Below are 19,375 nucleotides of genomic sequence, written 5' to 3' on the forward strand. Positions count from 1 at the left end.
TGGTTCAGGTGGTAGTGCGGGTTGTAGGAGTGCCTCTCACGAGGTAAGGTATTCAAACCCTCCTGAACTCATTTCCGCCTCTGGACTTCTGAATTTACTCTCCCTTTGAAGTTGTGGGGTCAACTTTAAGGGGTGCAGGATTAGTCACGTGAACCATAAAATGGACATATGGATACCTGGTGCGTAATCCAAAAAAAAAAAAGATCAAAAAAATAAAAATCTTCTTTTGAGGTTTTAAAATCTTGACTTTTTTCAAGATTTTAAAAATATCATAAATCTTCTTTGAGTTTGTCAAAATTATATAAAATTTCTCTATAAAAATTTTGATTTTTTTTTGTAAAATATAAGGATAGAGACGAAATTTTTGAAACTTAAATTGTCTTTTTATCAAATTTTAGGAAGGTCAATATTTTTTTCCCAATATTAATTTATCACTTAATTTTTTTAATGTTTTTAATATAAATTCTCGTAAATTTTTGTTCACCCCTCGTTGCATTACACAATTGAAACGTGAGTTCAAATTCCGCTCTCAGGCTCGCAAGACGTGAAAATCAGCACGACGTCAAACTGATAATCGGTCTAATCCTCAGCGACCTGCCCTGTGTTCTCGTCCGCCGGTCTCAAGATTTTCCGTTGCAGATGCGGCGGGAAAATATAAAAAACGAAACGGCCGTGAAGCAATTTTCGCAATGTAAGTATTTTGATCAATATGTCACTACGCTGTGCTTCCATGGCGGATTTGGCGACTCGCTTCACGAAGACGGGCAGCTTCAACCTCGCCGTTTCAATATGCAGGAGACATCGGTTCCGGCTTCTTCACTCCCCACCCGTAATAACTCTCATTCCCAAGAGTGTATCTGGGTCATCTCATACTTTTGCCTCCATGGCGAAACCCAGTAATTCTTATACCCCATATCGGACATGGAACAAAAAGATCTCTCAGTTGATCCGTAGTGGCCGTCTTGAGGAAGCAAGGGCGTTGTTCGATACCGCGAAGCACCGAAATACTGTTACTTGGAACACTATGATTAGTGGGTATGTGCGGCGAAGGGAGATGGCGAAGGCACGGAATCTGTTCAATGAAATGCCCGAGAGAGATGTTGTGTCGTGGAATTTGATGATATCGGGTTACGTATCTTGTCGCAGGATTAGGTATATCGATGAGGGGAGATATTTGTTTGAGCGGATGCCTGAGAGAGATTGTGTTTCTTGGAACACGATGATCAGTGGGTACATGCAGAGTGGGCAGATGGCCGAAGCTTTGTCCCTTTTTGATAGTATGCCCGAGAGGAATGTTGTGTCTTGGAACGCAATGATCACTGGTTTTTTACAGAATGGTGATGTGTCCAGTGCGGTTGAGTGGTTTGAGAGAATGCCTGAACGGGACTCGGCTTCTCTTAGTGCACTTGTGTCAGGTCTCGTTCAAAATGGGGAGCTAGATAAAGCTGCGGAAGTTTTGGTTGAAAGTAGGACAGGGGATGATGGCAGGGAAGATTTGGTCCATGCTTACAATACTTTAATTGCTGGGTACGGTCAGAGGGGAAGGGTTGATGAAGCTCGATGCCTTTTTGATCAAATCCCATTTTATGATAAACGAGGAGAAGAAAACGTTGGGAGGTTTATGAGAAATTTGGTTTCGTGGAATTCTATGATTATGTGTTATGTGAAAGCAGGGGATCTTATTTCTGCTAGGTGTCTTTTTGACCAAATGATTGAACAAGATACTTTCTCGTGGAACACTATGATTAGCGGCTATGTTCACATGTCAGACATGGAAAGTGCCTTGAATCTCTTCCATAAAATGCCAAACCCTGATACATTATCATTTAATTCTATTATCTCTGGGTTTGCTCAGTTGGGCAAGTTGGAACTTGCTCAAGATTTCTTTGAAAGGATGCCCCAAAAGAACCAAGTAACTTGGAATTCCATGATATCTGGGTATGAGAAAAATGGGGACTACAGAGATGCAATTAGGCTGTTCACTCAAATGCAAAATGAAGGAGGGAGGCCTGATCGACACACCTTGTCTTCGCTTCTCAGTGTGTGTGCTGGCTTTGTTGCTTTACATCTAGGTATGCAGTTCCATCAGCAGGTTATCAAGGCAGTTATTGCTGATGTGCCAATAAACAATTCCCTCATTACCATGTATTCAAGATGTGGGGAGATAATTGAGGCACGGGCCATTTTTGATGAGATGAACTTGCAAAAAGATGTAATTTCTTGGAATGCAATGATTGGAGGATATGCATCCCATGGTTTTGCTTCTGAGGCTCTTGATCTTTTTCGAGTGATGAGGAGGAATAAAGTACGACCCACTTATATTACATTTATATCTGTTTTGAATGTGTGTGCTCACGTAGGGTTAGTGGAAGAGGGCCGGAGGCAATTCAAATCCATGGTTTGTGAATTTGGCATTGAACCAAGGGTTGAACACTATGCTTCTATTGTTGACATTGTAGGCCGGCATGGGCAGCTAGAAGAGGCCATGGGTTTAATCAATAGCATGCCATTTGAGCCAGATAGGGCCGTGTGGGGTGCTTTGCTGGGTGCTTGTAGGGTGCATAACAATTTAGAATTGGCTCAGGTGGCAGCTGAAGCATTAATGAACCTTGAACCAGAAAGTGCAGCCCCATATGTGTTGTTATACAATATGTATGCTGATATGGGACAATGGGACGATGCAACAGAAGTGAGAATGATGATGGAAAAGAATAATATCCAAAAGCAGGCAGGGTCTAGTTGGGTGGGTTCCACTCAATGTGAATAATATTTGTGCATGGATTGGAAGTTGCAATCATGGTATTTGAGATTTGATCTATATGATTTGTTGTTATATTTGGAAACCATAAATTTGTAGATTTGGGGGTACTCGGACTGTAGTACTGTTACATTGGAAAGAATGTTAGATCATAAAGAAGCTATCACATTATACTTCAGTTGGGCCTGCCTCTTTCGAGGGTCTCATTTCTTTGGAGTTTGATTCATAACGGTGTCAGGCTTGATGTACTCGGGAGAAATAAATCTTGATAGAAATGGTCATCTGAAGAAGCAAAATAAATGTTTGTTCATTATGGGCTTCTTTTGTATGCAACTACAAGCAGACTCATTGCTCTAGCCTAGAATATGACTATTCTGACGTGGGCTGCATGGGCCTTTAATTTTTGTATTGGATTGATTATTGCATTGGCTGACTGTAAAGATAGAGCGATTTTTACATTATATACTTAAGAGACATGAAGCAATGCTGCCATGATTTTTCTGGCAGAGGACTAAATTACTCTAGTGCAGTTTATGGACCCCCACATCTGTTGATTACAAAATATTCTTACGAGTCATTTTTTATGCACTAGTGGGAAATTTGATTGGTTTACCATTGATGTCGTTGCAGTTGCGGAAGCTTGAACTGGCTGATGCACACTAAACCAGGTAAGCTATTATTATGTGCAAACTTGTTACAATAACTGTATCATGATATTCCAAATCTTTAATAAATCCGTTGTTGTACTAATGTAGAACATATGCTAGTCTCAGACACATGCTTGGCCCCAACTTTCGATATATACTCCTCCAACATGTCTCCCATACTATGTAAGTTTGTCCAGCCATTTTAAATTTTATTTTTAAGGTTACACTACACGTTCTTTAAAATTTGACAGTGTTTTGGATATGAATTGATGGTAGTCTGGTAGAAGCAGAAATGGGAAATGAGTGAATTTGCAAGAAAGCAAAAATCCTTGCATAGTGTTGCACGCGGCCATTTCAAGACCAAACCAAGATGACTTGGATAGTCATGAGACTTGAATGAAACAAATTAGAAGTTTTAGGACTAAATTGAAGATTAGGGCATAGTCCAAGGACTATTTTTAGTTTTCAACACTTTGACCTTTATATAATACTTTTTCTAACACACCTTAACACAATAATAACTATAGTGATTAAGACTTTTATTTTTTTTTGTTCATTACAACGACAGTGATAATAGTTTATTTAATATTATAATAAATTTGGCAACATTTCCAATAAAAGGAGGATGCATTGATAATTTCTATGGATGTGCATTTCCTTTTCATAAATGGTATGTAAGTATATTCTACTATATATCATCTTATTAAGATTGTCGAGTCCTATTCATGTATGCTTTTGGAATTAGGATTCGGCATGCCTATATCTGTGTTGTATCGTCCAGTCCCTCTATTTGTGTTTTTTGTCTTGCATTGTTCTTTGGTTGGTAAAGATGTAGAATGTAGTATAACAACCCAACACCACCCCCCCCCCCCCCCCCAAAAAAAAAACCAAAAAAAAGGAAGAAAAGGAAAGAAAAATGCACAGAAAGTTAAGAAAAGGAAAATCCTCCTCATATACGCACATTGCCACGTGTGTATTTAGAAAAAGAAACTTTATTGAGAAAAAGAGATAACATAACCTTATTAGAAAAACAAAAAAACAAAAAACTAGAATATTTTAAAAAAGAGGGGGAGGGGAAAAAAAAGAAAAATTAAAAGTTGAGATGCAAATTCTGCAAAAGCAACCAGAAGGAAATGCCACTAAGAAGCAAGGCAAACAATTATGTCTCAAATTAGAAGCACAGGCAAAGCAACCAAGAAAAAAGCAAGCATTTTTCTCTTGCCATTTGCCAAATAAAGCAAAACACCATAAGAACCGCACACTGTGGCTTTCTTGCATCCTAATGCCTCTTGAAACCTCTGAAAGAAACCAACAAGAAAGCCTCCAATGAACTCAGGCCCACCCAACATTCACCAAATAAGCCAAAAATCTTACTACATAAACTCAAAGTCATAGAGCAATGTAGGAAAGCTAGCATGAGACTCATCATTACCAGTATTACCCACGCCATATGATTGAATAGCCTGTGAATTATTTATGGATATTAATAACCTTGCAATTAATTCATAAATCATAACATGCATTTTTCTTAAATACATATTTTCTTCTTTTATCTTTTTATCTAGTAAAAATTGAGTGGCAAGATCCATGCTGTAGGAATTTGAAATTGCTTAATAATGGATTTCCCATGGTAGTCCTCGTAATTGCCCAGCTGCTTCATGTATATCTGCTTTTTAAAACATGTAAACATCTTTGTTTTGTCCGACTTCCAGAATTTTGCTATGGATTAATGTTCTGATGTTAAGAGGCAGTTGCTCTTAAATAGAGTCCCTGCTCAATTCCAGGTGATAGATGCTACTCAGATTATGGCCATGTTGAGGACTACATTGCTATCCAAATATCTGTTGAACCTTGAAGCTTGCATGTATTTTATATTTGTGAAGAAGCATTAGTTCAGCATGTGAGTTTTTTTTAAGTCTTTAATTGCATTTCCCTTTTATTAGAGTCTGGGTGTACTCTGATGCAAGCCTAAATAATTCTTCATAACAATGAGAATGATGTTTTTAACATTTGACTGGTGGTAGCCAACCATATGATCAGTTTCATTCGGAAGATCTCTTGTTTAAATTAATTTGATTAGTTTTCTTTCCATTATTGCTTAAACAGTTGGTTGTCTCAGCCTATGGACTTTTCTTTGGTGGTAACAACATAAATCTGAAGTCTGTCATCATTGCACCATGCTCACAGACCTCCCCTATTTCATAAATGAGATATTGATTCTCAATTACGTTATTTTATTGAATTTTAACATAAATAGATATTGATTGTCAATTGAGGCATTTTACTGAATTTTAACACCCATGTGACGCTGTCAATGTTCTTACAGTTGGGCATTGGGAGCTCTTGTTTTATAAGTGCACATTCTATATTTAAGTATTCATGATCGCTCTTTAATGTTTTTAACGGATACCCATTTTATAGGACATTAGTTTACCCCTCCCCTGCCTCCACCCAGTCATCAAAGCTAGCTCTTTCCTAATGCTCTAAACCACCTTAGCCCACCCCCACCCTCACCCTGCAAACACACAACACATTTAGATGCCCTGCTATGAGATTTGATCTCAAATCTTTGGTACCCTGAAGACTTAATAGCAAGCTACCAAGCACCTTCTACACAACTACTTGGAGGGGATATGATAGTTAGTTGTTGAATGTTGATAACATATGGCTGTGCCTGTGCTGAGATATTCATCAATGGCATTCATTGATGACCCTTGGAACCTTCTTCCTCTCTAATTGCATCTTTCATCTTCTCTTTAACTTTAGAGGCTTCTCTATCTCATTTTCTTTTTCTCTCTTATCCATCTCTAGCACGCGTCCAATATTTTCAGAGCTGATCGCGGTGTAATCCCAATGCATACGTCAACTAGTCGCTCCACAACAAGTGGTTGCCCAATTATCAGTATGCCTTGGGTCTAACTTTCCAGGACTGAGCTCCATCCTCAATGACTAGGGATTGCACCCATAGATTTGTAAGACAGAATATGCTTCTTCCATTAAGCTGAAACTAGTTGGAGGCTGATTGCTCAAACAATTGCCTCATCATTTGTCTCCAAACCCATGGTGAGTCCCACCATTTACAAAGCTGAGATAGAACTGAAGCTGGTGTATGGAAATTAAGCCATTGGGGATAATCATGAGTATTTGAAGAGACTCCCCGCTGTTGTCTCTCCCTACTTGTAATCCTCATCCTTCATGGAAAAGTTGACTGTCCAACTGACCACAGTGGCTTCCCATCTGTTCTCCTGCTGAAATATGCTATGCTGTCTTACCCTAGTTCCTCTGGTATTTAACAAGATTGCATCACACTGGAAGCAAAATTAGAATTTGCCATTTCCAGAATAGAAACGAAGACTCAATAACCTAGTGGCTTTGAGATCATAACAAGTTGTGACCATTGAAATCTGGATGTTGCTTCAGGAAGTCCAGCAATGAGAATTTGTCAACATTAATTGGGCAACTCAACATGCAATAAACAGCCATGCTATAAGACGCCCCAGCTATGAACACAGCGTGGAAGATAGCAAGTTCATTGGACATACTGGCAATAGTACACAGGAGCATGCTCATCTTGTTCAGTGATGGACACAAGAAGGCTCTTAAAGGAATATTGAAGAATTTCCAAGGCTTCTATAAAGTGAATACTGTTTTCGCAAGACAGCATATTGATATTTTCTGCTTGCAGCTGGAGACCACAGTCAGTGACACAAAAGGGGATTTTGCCAGAGCTTATTTTGGTTTGTGAGGGACTGAAGGCCCAAGCTTTTGTATGTTCAGATGGGTGCTGACAAAGGTGGTGGTATGACACTATAACCCTCTATAGTTTGGCTAGGGCCATGAAATGGATGAGCTGGCCTTTGGCCATCAATGGGAACACCACAAAGTTATTTTTAAAACTCTGCTGCTTGTAGCCATTTCAGATGGCAGAGGGAGGAGCAGCTGGCTCTCTTGAATCTTTGTGGTTGTAACAGTACTCATAATGACAAAATGTTAAATGGTTTGGAAGCAAAGTTTGTTTTAATGTTAGTTTCCAGCATTTACTTCTGTTGAAATTTTGGTGAGTTGTTTGTCAGCTTCAATTTTTTCCTTACCATCTTTGATCTCAACTCAAGTCCAAATTCAGGAAATCACACCACGATGAAGAAAAAAAAGTCTCAATTAAGGAGTTTGAACCTTTAGCTTGACTTGCTTAATTTTACAGATGTGGTTGGAGATAACTCTTGACCCAAAAAAGAAAAGCATGCCATTTTTCCCACTGCACTCAACCTTGGAGAATTCTTGGCAGACGGGTTCCTAAAAACTGTCGAAGTATTGCATGGAAGTGTTGGAAAAACCATAAGTTGCTCTTGTTCTAGTGATATTTATACATGTGCATTAGGATTCTATAGGAACAAAAGGTTGATTTAGTGATTAGGCATCTGCGCAGTTGTCGTTGCTCGGAATTGGAGCAGCTCGTATCATCAGACTTTGAATTAAGGCAACCAACTGCACAAAAACACAATAACATATGTTTTGTGAGCAGGATCCATCAGCCATGGAAAATTAGGACATGTTTAAATGTGGAAAAAAAATTTTATTTTACATTTTAGTTTTCTAAAATTTTCAAAAAAGGTTGCTTTTTTTTTTTTTGCACATTTAGACAAACTCTTTATTTTGTACCTTTTCAGTACAAATCATGAAAAACTAAAAAATAAGTTAAATTGTTATAATTCTTTGAAAAACTAAAAAAATTGAAAATGAAAAATATTTTTCACAACTAAATGAACCCTTAGCTTTTGGGGTAGAAGGGGCTGATAACGCATGAACTTCAGGCTTCAAGCAATTGGAAGGCTGGTCAGCCTTAATAAAAGTAGCCCTAGGAGTTTTAAAGAAAATTTTGATGAGCTTTCCATGATGTTGCTTAAGAACCTCCTTTTTATAAAAAAATTGAAAAAACCAATTTAAGTTGCACCTCATTGTTTAGTTTGAATTTATGGAAAATTGAAAATTAAGTTTTAAGCATCGATGAACAGAATACAGTCTAGTCTGCACGTATAGAATAACTCTGTTTCATTAATCTGCAGCAAATTAAAGTAAATGCACATACCGACACCACTCCGATGCATAGTATGCTGAAGCCAGGGAAGTTAAAGGGTGCTCCTTCGGATAGAAACAAAGCTAGATGAACAAAATAAGCTTTGTTAGTCTAAACATATCGTTCACCTTTTTTTTTTTTTGCTTAATTTGCAGAAGAAAATGAACAAGCATTCTTAGCATTTTTCTTGTCACCTGTTAGTGGACTAAACATCAAAGGAGAGATGATGTTGGCAAAGGAACTTATGCCTGAAATGCATCCTTGAGCTTTTCCCTGATATGAATTTTAATGTCACATAAACACAAAGAAAAGGCAAAAAGAGAATGAGGAAGAAAATTGATCTTGGACAAGTATTTATTTTTTTCCCCTTTTAAGTAGAGAGAAATGAGGGGTACTCAGGATGCTTCCACAATAAAAATGAAGAACACACTACACGTCGGAAAAAGGATCTTAACAACATAGCTTGAAGACCATTTTCCATCCAAATGGATTAGGTTAGATTAGGGCTAATATGTTGCAGGAAAGTGAAATAGATTTGTCTTGAAAGCTTTGGTGGCAAACTTCCAATATGTTGAGTGATTTACTTTCTTCTATCATAACAGAACAACACATCTCGTTACCTGCTCATCCGGTCCAACTTGTTTGGAAGCTATGCTTCGAATCTGCAAAAGTCAGGAGACTAGAGATCAACAACATTAACCTAATCCAACTGAGAAGAGTTTACACCAAGATAAATACAAGTTCTTACACATGGGGTTGTAAATACAACAAAAACAGAGAAGGCAGCAACGGCATATGGAACCTGCACGTTATTAAAATGTCCATAAAAGCTAAATTAATTGCAAAGAACTACTGCAAAATTACAAAAAATATAAAGAAGTGTAAAAGTCAAGGCATGCTATGGCGTTTGCTGTGTATGACGAAACAGAGAACGAAGGAAGAGTTAAGCTTGCGAGTATAGAGGAAGACAATTACCCAAACTGACCATGCTACGCTGTTTAGTACCAACTGCATAATTCAAGATACCAAATCAGCATCTTAAGCTTACAAATATAGAGAATATCCTATGGAAGAAAGCATGTAATATAGTGAGATGTACATTTATAGTTCCAATGAAGAGGCCCAAGGAAAGCAACTTCTCCTCCCTTACATATGGAGCCAGCATGGGCATAAATAGCAGCTGCAGGACCAATTCACAAATATTCAAGAGCCAGAATGTGGTAAATGATATTATTTGAGAAAAAGAAACCAAATTGAAAGAGATTGAGATCAAATAATTGCAGAACATAAAGGGATGTAGATTGTGCCTGTGAAACTGTCCCTCCAACCCCGACAACTAGCATTATATCAGCAAATTGATCTTTGTTGAAGTGAAACCTGGCCTTCAAGAAATACTGCATGGCATGAAGAATTTCAGGTTTAGTAAGAGGCTTAACTCCATTTCTCAGTGCAAAAATAAGCAGTAGAGGTTGAAGTCCACTGAGTAAAAAATTGTGGGCAACATTATTTGTGCTTGAGGCATAGTTTTTCAGCCATTGAAGTTTCTTTTTCCTATAATGTCTATCCATTCATGGGCAGGAAATCCCCATAATAGCCAATTTCTATTATGTACTCGTAAAGGAGGCTGTTGCAGGCACAATAAGTTGCCAAACATTCACTAATATGATGGGTGTGCAAAAATAGTTGAACAACTCGACAGAATCTAAACATGATCTATTTTTTGGGCTCTAAACTCTAAATATCTAGGTATCTTACCCTTGGATACTGGGTGATCAGGGGAAAACATCCTACACCATGCATCACATTGATCATGTTTTGACTATAAAGGAAAGTACCATTAATGAAGCCTGAAGTCCACCTTCACACAGACTGTTAAAGAACATGACGATTGCAGCCTGTGAAAATGTCACGCTGCAACACAAGATAAAGAAATAAAGCCATGTTAAAATTTCTCCTTAGAAAAAAAAAAAAAAAAAAAAGAACTCAGGCACAGTACAGATAATTCAAATATGCTTATATCAGATAAAAGGCCCCCATTCTAGCATCATAGACAAAGTGTGATTTTTGCTGTTTCACTACCAAAAAATCATCAGGATGTTAGAAACATAAATACATGCAGGTCATTGGAAGGATGCCTGGTCTTATTCCTTAAACCCTACTCAAGGTGATCAATAAAGTGTCACTAATGGATTTGCATTTGCCTTAGAAAGATTAAAGAGCATTTTAGGACAATAATATATTAAGAAAGCAAAAAGAGGCCCATAATATGCAAGAAAAATAAACTAAAATAAAATCTATGCAGCTAGTCTTACCTACTCTTCAGCAAGCGTATCAGATCACTGGGAGGTGGGATATTCTTAAAGGCCTTGATTTTCTCAGATGAATTGTCATGGGTTTCAATGGTATCCTGTCTGCTCTTCAAGATTGGCTGCATTGAAGCATCAATCTCACATGCTGTATCCTTGAGGAAAATTCTCATGTACACAGCAGCAAGCATGGACACAGCTGCAGCAACCTGAAAAGCTCAAAAAAGAAGTAGGAATATCAAAATGTATCTTGGAAACAAATTATAGATATAACTGAGGGGAAATATGAAAGAGGGCATCAAGTAGGAGACCTGAAAAATACGAGCCGGGGAGAGAAGGCGAGCAGTTAAAGTTCCACAGACAAACGAGGCTGAAACTACCCCAGACAGAACCCCAAATACCGATGCCCGTTGTGTCTCAGAAATGTTGTCTGCCTGAAAAACAAAACGTAGGAATACTATGTGGCTCAATGGGTCAACAAACAGCATATAGACCAGAATGCTGTAGTACATCACTCATGAGCTCATAAAAACTAATGCTTAAGCTGTCAAAATTGTACCAAATACCCATTCCTCAACTCAAACTCAACATCGTTAATGAGCTTTAGTTTCGGGTTAATTACCACATAAGCAAGAGCTAGGCAGTTCATACTGCCTTCACAGACCATGGCAGTTATGGTCCTGAGCACATAGTATGCATAGAAGAAGTTTGTCGTCCTGCTATATGCCAATATAACTGTAAAAAAAAAAAAAAAAAAGGCTTTCTGTCAGCATAAGCATACAATTATTTTTTTTTTTCTTTGAAGGTACTGCTTGAAAATTTTCATTGCAGCAAATGCACAAACAGTAAATGGTCACTTGGATTGTTGGGCTTCATTTAATCTCATCTGGTAATATTTAAGGCTCCCATTTATCACCAAGGTATCAAGTTTTGCAACCAATGATCCAGAGACCATACTTCTGCACAATGGGAATGCAGTAAAGGTTATAGGAGTATAGGACAAGGAGCTCAGCTGGGGAGGACCACCAAGTGACAATAAACGACAATGGGGAAAGGGGAAGTGGCATGTAGCAGCAGGTGCCCACTTCTTATTCTTCTTGTTGCAGAAAAAAGAAGAACACCATGAGTTGAATGCATTTTTCTTTTTCTTAAAAAATGGTTTTGGAATATGAGAAAGGGAATCCAATACAATCATTTCTTAATCTGTTTTCCTTTTTTCCTTTTTTTTCTGGGATAATGTCGCAAAGCACTATGAACTAAATTGCCTCAATTTAGACAACTGGGTACATTAGATTACAAAATGCTATTTTCGTTACCATATTTGTAGTGTTACTAAATATAAATCTCTATTTTAACTATGCTCTCCTCCTGCAGCAACTGCTAAATCTAGAGTTGTTATTTTTCCAAACAGGGACGTTTTCTAGTGGGCATTGGTCCACAGCCACCAGTGACAGATTATTCATGTGCACATGGGAGAAATTCAATGACTTGTTCTAGCAGCATTGATGTGTATTGCTCCCCTCCATTTGACTTCTAGCAAAAAAAAAGAGCACTTTTTCTCATACAGGGAAGCCCAAAGTGATCTGTTGTGGATAAGTTGAAGTCAGCCAATCAACCAAGTACGTTTTCTCAATGGTAGATATTAGAAAAGCACTGTCTGGAAGTTCTATGGCTGTGCTTCCTCCACTTCTAAGAGAAATGGCCATTAAAGTTGAAAGTAAATTTAAGTGAAAGTTTTCAAGGTTTCACTCATTAGATCATTTGTTTCAACAAGTCAAAAGCAAAAGAATCCCACCAAGCAAAAGCTGCTTATGTCTTAAGAAACATTTGAGTTAATCAGGCCCACAAGGTCACTTCACTTTTGAAATTTATGAAAGAATCCATAGACGTGGGAATGAAATTAGGAATTGTGGGAATAGAAATGAAATAATTCTGTGGATCTTATCATTATTGGGAGAATCCCAATATCAGGATTTAGATTCCCATGCAGAACCAGAAGTGGGAATAGTAATTCAAGTAGGAGAAATGGATTATTGGGAGAATCCCAATATCAGGATTTAGATTCCCATGCAGAACCAGAAGTGGGAATAGTAATTCAAGTAGGAGAAATGGATTTTTTTAATGTTTTATAATAGTAATATTACCCTTTTATTATAATAACAAACATCTTATACTTGTTCTTATTATTATTTAAACGATCGAAAAACATACCCGAGAATGAATTGTTCTTGTTTTCAAAAAATGTCACCCACTTACAACGATGTGAACAATATCGGTTTTTAGTTAAGAGTTCAAATCTCATACCTACTTACCCGAAGGTAAAAATTAAAGGAAGACCACTCCACCGCAAACTTTCAAATCCTAAGGGTCCATTTGGATAAAAAATTTTACTTGGGAAAAGGAAAGGAAAAAAAAGAAAAAACTCATTTTCCCTTGTATTTTTCTTCTCTATTAAATATTATCAAAAATAAAAGTTTGTTTTAATATGATTAAGAATTAAGAAAAACTAAAAGTTAATGATGTGTAAAACTGAAATTTTGTTTATGGGTTTGGTATATTTTTTTATGTTTTTCTTACTTCCTTTGATAACCAAACATAAAGATATGGACTCCTTCATATTTTCCTTTTATTTTTCTAATATTTTTTGAGTTCCAAACAGACTCTAAAAGAAACTTGGATACACGATTGGCTGCAAGGAAAAAAGAAAAGAAAAGAAAAGAAAAGGTTAGACCGAACCTCGCAATTCTACTCATTCTTAGTTCAGAAAAGACTTTATTATATTTGACACGCAAAAATAGAAATAAAATAAATTTCACCACTATTATGTTTTCCATATGAAGTTTTCATTTCATTACACTCTTGGAAAAGAAAAAATGTGATGCATACCAAGAGGGACAATGGAGATGGTCATGGGCAGAGTCAACAGAGCTTTCCTTCCATGCCTGTCTGATAGATTTCCTATTATTGGCATTACCACCAGATTTCCCAACCCTATTATCTGCATCAAACCAACCACATATAACATTAATTCTACTCATTGCAATTGGATTATATAAATTATTCTTTAAAAAAATTAGATTATCTCAACATGAGTTTCATTATTAGGATCAAAACCCTATTTCTCTACACCATAGCCTCTCATGATTCATCATGTGACCCATATTTAAACTAACCCTTTCTTTGTTATATAAATATAATATTCTTATACCCTTTTTGGTAAATAATTTGGGCATTTGGTGCGTCAGTTAAATAATACAATAGCTTAAGAGTGATTATGTTGGTCGGTGAAAATGATCCAATAGGATTAGGGTAATTTCAAAGTTGATGTGTTGGCCAAAATGATGATTCAATAGGGGTAGCATAGACAATTTAGAAGCCGGCCAACGAAAATGATAGAATAAAGTAGGGCGTTTTAGAAATTGTTGCCGAGATTTGAATTTTGCTATATATGACTTGGCTATTTAATAAAAAATCGAGTGACAATAGTGAAAGTAAACAGTAGAGTTGCGTGTTTTTTTGTCAATGGTCAAATAAAAGAAGTGTTTCTTGACAATTCTAAGACCGATCGTGTACTTTACATTTTTTTTATGTGAAGATTAAAAAAATTAATCAGATTTATCTATAGAACAAGTCATAATCTTGTAAAATGACTTCTCTCAATTAAGAATATTTTTTTTTAACTTTTCTGAAAAAAAAAAAAAGAGGAAGTATAGACAAGGGCAAGGGCTTTCCTTTGTCCCTTCACTCACCACACTCAAAACAGAGGATCCCTCCTCTGTCCCATCATCCTCCATACTCAATGTACAATATTCTCTCTCTCTTTTTTCTACCCTTGGACAGGACCCACTAATTTTATTTTAAAATGAAAATAATAAAATTTTCGAATCTTTGCCTATTCGACTTATCCCGGATATATATATAAGAGTATATCTTACACTCGGGAGCGAGTATGGTTTATCCACCCTTATAGATATTCAAGACATAGCCAAAATACTGGTCTCAGAATACCTACTAATTGTCAATTCAAAATGAGGTAGATTTTTTTAGAGGGTCGTTAGAGTCAAGGTTACACAATTGTGTCTAAGATAATGATAGCTAACCTTCTCTAGTTCCATACAAGGAAAAAAATTTTAGTGTGCGGAGCATGTACATCACCCTCATTTATTTGTGAGATTCATTAAGGTCCCATTTGAAACTTGAAAATATTAGAAAAAAGAAAGGAAAATATCAAGAAATCCACGTTTTCGTATTTGATTATCAAGGAAAATAAGAAAGAAAATAAAAAATATATCAAATTTACCAACAAAATTTTGATTTTACACATCACTATTATTTAATTTTTTTATTTTTTAATCATATAAAAACAAACTTTTATTTTTAATAAAATTTAATATAAAAAAAATATAATAAAATATGAGTTTTCTTTTTACTTTCCTTTCCTTTCTGCAAGTAAAATCCTCCGTCCAAACAGACCATAAGTAAGTGGTGATAATGTGGCCGAGTCATACCCAATAATTTTATAACTGTGGGAGATGAGACATTTTTTTGTTTTGGTCCCTATAATGCATCTTAATAATGATTGTGACTCTCAAACCAAAAACAAATTAGGCTCATATCAGTTTAATTATCTTAACTTTTACTATAAAAACTTATGAAGAAAATTCAAGAACAGTTAATTCCAGACAAAGTTAAGTGAAAAAAATGAAAAATAATAATAATTTTTGCTTTTGAACAAAGTATTTTTGCAAATTCAAAAGAAAAAAATAAAATAAGAAGAATAATTATTTTAATTGCATTTTCTCTACTTTTGAAATATAATTAATATTTAAAAAATAAAAAAGTAATGACGTGTAAAATAAAAAAAATACAGTTATTCAGTTAGAATAAAATTTAAACTTAAAGAAAAAAAGCTATAACTTTTCTTTAATCCTCCATATTTTTTTTCAATATCTTCGAAACTTTTTCAAGTCAAACATTAGGTAATAAATTATAATAAATTAGCATACGTTGTTACTTGCCCTCTAAGTAAAACGGCAATATCTCTTTACCTTTCGTTTTATAATTGAATCTTTAAGTAAGAGGAATCGAATCCCGAGGTTCATCCAACAATCACTATCGATATTTTAATATCTCGATAATAGAATTTTAGAAAAATGAAACTATGAATTTGAACGTTAGTTGGGATTTATGCTTCTCTCTGTTTTCCTCCACACCTTACTCCTGAGATATTAAACCATATCTACGAGATTATTCAATTGAACAACAATTGAATCGATTAATATACGCATTTTTATATATAATAAATGCATGCATTTAAATGTATAAACGGAGAAACGTACCGCCTGTTGAAATCCTGAGAGGAAAATTGCGAGGGAGCACTCGTCCTGGCCGGGGCAGAGAGCAGCCATGGTGACGTCGGTAATCGCCGGAATCACCATGAATCCGGCGAAGCTCGACAAGAACACCGTCACGAACAGGTGGCCCAGGCGTGCCCAGTATATCTTCTCCATCTCTCCGTCTCTCAATGTGGAGAAATTCTACGAATTGGGCACTCTGTTTTTGCTTTCGGCACCTCTGTCTCCGGAGCTACTTCATTTGAAGAGGAATTAAAGAGATGTGAAGATCGAATTCAGTTGGAAAAAGAGGGGGGGGGGGGGGGCAGATTATAGCTTATTGCTGTGTATTACTGACTTTGCTTTTGCTTTTGCTTTCAGTGTAAGCAAAAGCGAAAGCAAATTAAAGCAGAGTGAGCTTCGGAATTCAGAGGGAGAGAGAGATTTTGGATGTCTTTCGCTGCTTCTCTGATATTTTAACCGGCAGAATGAAAAAGGACAAATTAATCAAAAGGGGAAGAGCAGAGCTGTGATGCAGTGAAGGGGTACGTGGCTTCCAAGCTGCTTCTGAAATTGAATCGTGCCCACTTGGACGTCCCTCGTCAATTCACAAACAGCAGTTATTTGTGTCGCCATTTTTACCTTTTAATTTCTTTTTCTAATTTTAATTATAGTTAATTTCTTTTTCTAATTTTAATTATAGAGTAGGGAGAGAGAGAGAGAGAGAGAGAGAGAGAGAGAGAGAGAGAGAGAGAGAGAGAGAGAGAGAGAGAGAGAGGGACAGAGTGAGAGAGGCAGAGCATTGGCTGGTTCGAAAGTGAGCAATAGAGTGAATATGGGGTCGTGGGTGGGGAAACAGGGGAGGGATAGAGAGTGGGTGGTTAGACTTTTTGAGTTTCCTTTATCTTTATTTTTATTTTTTATTGTTTATGTATATATATATATATATATATATATATATATATATATATAGTTGCACTTTTTCTTATTTAATTTTTGTATTGATTAATAGTGAATTAGATTATAAAAATTGACTTTGGAGTTGTATATATTTTATTAAAATTGCACTTAAGATCACTCATATTTTTTTCATTTTGGCATGAATTAAATAAATTGATTATAATTAAATTAGTTTCAATATATAATTTTTTTTAAGGTCAAAATTGATTAAGAGATGTTTTATTGTCCCTAAGTTACTAAATTATCGTATTTTTATATCTATCGTCAAACATAATAATTTTTTTGTCCCACTAAGTTTTTAAATTATTTTAATTTTATGTCTTTTATTAGAAGAACAATTTATTTAAAATATTTTTAAATAAACAAAGAAAAGAATTTGATAAAAATGTGTGAGTAATTAGTATTGGTTATTCTTTCTTCGTTTGTTTATGAAATGAACATCTAAATCAATACATAATTAGTTTAGTCAAAAGTGATTTGTTTAATGCCGTTAGTTGTGGAAATTGAAGACGAAGATAAAGGTGATGATGTCTTTAAATTTTTGGTCCCTGCTTGCTTGGTTTGAAGACTTGGTTATATATATTCCTTTAAGTGAAGTTCGTAGTATAGTGGTAAAAGGTTTCTAGGTTCTCGGGTTGAATAAATTCAAAAAGAAACCTAAGAAGGAGGTTCATGAATCAAAACCTTTGGTTGCTAAGGTTGAACATCATATTGTATGGTTTTGAACCACTGACATCACGGGTTGTCCTATAAAAAAAACTACATATGGTTGGAATCTAAGTCATCCTTATAAGTTCAAAATCTTCCTAATACATATCCGATATGGGATTGTGACGTGATCTCTAGTTCAATCTCTAACATCCTCATTAGGCAGTCTTAGACCCAACTCTAGTGAAATATTGTTCGCTTTGCCCCACTTGCTTTATTGGGTTGTCCTATAAAAGGGTCTTCACATAGATAGAGCTCAAAACATTTCTTATAAGTTCAAGATCTACTTAATACAAATTTAAAGTGGAATTTTTTTTAAAATATTGAACAAGAAGAATTAACTAATGAGCTCAGCAAATTTGATGATATATATCATATAATATATGATAAAGTTATTTTGCTTAGGGTCGCTTAAAGGTCTCCAAACTCCAATTCCTCTGAAAATTTTTATTTGTATTAAAATTGAAAATCAAGATTTATATTTTAAATCATTTAAAAATAAATATATTATATAATATTTTGTGAGAAAAAATAAACATATTTTTTAAAAAATAATATACTATTTCCCATTTTATTTTTCAATTAATGCTAAAACATTGTAGTAAGGTTTGATTTCTATTCCCCAAATAATTCAAAAATCTTTTATCTTTCAGCAGTATAGGGCATATATTCTTTCATAATATTAGAAGGTAAGCATTTTATCCTTCACACAACACTATAATCACTTTTTCAATTTTTTAAAATTTAAATCCAAAAATAGGAAATCAGAATCTAATTTGGTCAAAATATCATTTATTAAAAGTCAGCATCTATACTTTTAAATCATTTCAAAATAAAGATATTATATGATATTTTGTCAGAAAAAAGTGAAACAAATTTTTTTTTTTATAAAAGATATTATATCATTTCATTTTATTTTTCAATTAATGTGTATTTTTTCTGCTCTTTTTTTAAAAAAATAAAGGGTAAAATTTTTATTTGGATAGAATAGCACACATAATTTTTATGCCTATTTCTATTTCAAAAAATAATTTAAATTTATTTTTTACTTAAATTTGATTAACATTAATAACATATGAATTCATAAAATAAGTCAACTTAATAAGTAGAACCTAAAAATAGGTTGACTAAATGAAAAAAATTCAATATGCTAGTATTGCCACTGTTATAAAAGGATGCAAATAATTAATAATAAAATAAATAGAGATGAGACCAAGATTTTACGTGGTTCGAATATACCTATTCCACGGGCGAATGAAATAAAAAACTTCACCATTTAGGGAGAGAATTACAATATAATGTCTAACCCACTACTCAACCCAATACAATACACTTGCTATTATTCTTTTTCTCCTGCTTCTCTTCTTTTTTTCCCTGCGTGTTCTTCTTCCGCACAATTCTATCTTTCTGTTTCTTTCTTATTTTTGTGCTTGTACACGTTCAAATTAATTCCTTCAATCCGTGCGCATACACTCTTCCTTTTATAGCTAAATGAGAGGGTGCAGGTAGGATATTATTGTTAATTTATAGCTTTTGCAGGTGGGCTTGTCAAGTGATTGACAACCACCCACATTTCATAACACTCTCCC

The 19,375-nt window shown here is 35.2% G+C and overlaps 2 protein-coding genes across 2 annotated transcripts; one reads left to right on the forward strand and one right to left on the reverse strand.

Annotated features, from left to right (window-relative positions):
• Positions 1 to 484: 484 nt before the first annotated feature.
• Positions 485 to 7,457, forward strand: LOC131156605 (pentatricopeptide repeat-containing protein At1g62260, mitochondrial). Its single transcript, XM_058110418.1, has 3 exons — positions 485 to 3,426; positions 3,514 to 3,588; positions 6,826 to 7,457. Exon 1 carries the CDS (start codon positions 710 to 712, stop codon positions 2,765 to 2,767), a length of 2,058 nt encoding a protein of 685 aa, XP_057966401.1. The 5' UTR covers positions 485 to 709; the 3' UTR covers positions 2,768 to 3,426; positions 3,514 to 3,588; positions 6,826 to 7,457.
• Positions 7,458 to 7,543: 86 nt separating this feature from the next.
• Positions 7,544 to 16,872, reverse strand: LOC131156606 (uncharacterized). The gene is made up of 14 exons (XM_058110419.1): positions 16,125 to 16,872; positions 13,672 to 13,783; positions 11,408 to 11,520; positions 11,097 to 11,219; positions 10,792 to 10,994; positions 10,315 to 10,390; positions 9,787 to 9,873; positions 9,579 to 9,659; positions 9,455 to 9,487; positions 9,228 to 9,281; positions 9,100 to 9,141; positions 8,674 to 8,752; positions 8,492 to 8,562; positions 7,544 to 7,890 (listed from the first exon to the last, which is right to left on the reverse strand). Exons 1-14 carry the CDS (start codon positions 16,293 to 16,295, stop codon positions 7,816 to 7,818), a joined length of 1,320 nt encoding a protein of 439 aa, XP_057966402.1. The 5' UTR covers positions 16,296 to 16,872; the 3' UTR covers positions 7,544 to 7,815.
• Positions 16,873 to 19,375: the final 2,503 nt, after the last annotated feature.

This window comes from Malania oleifera, chromosome 5, assembly GCF_029873635.1.
Source record: "Malania oleifera isolate guangnan ecotype guangnan chromosome 5, ASM2987363v1, whole genome shotgun sequence".
NCBI lineage: Eukaryota > Viridiplantae > Streptophyta > Magnoliopsida > Santalales > Ximeniaceae > Malania > Malania oleifera.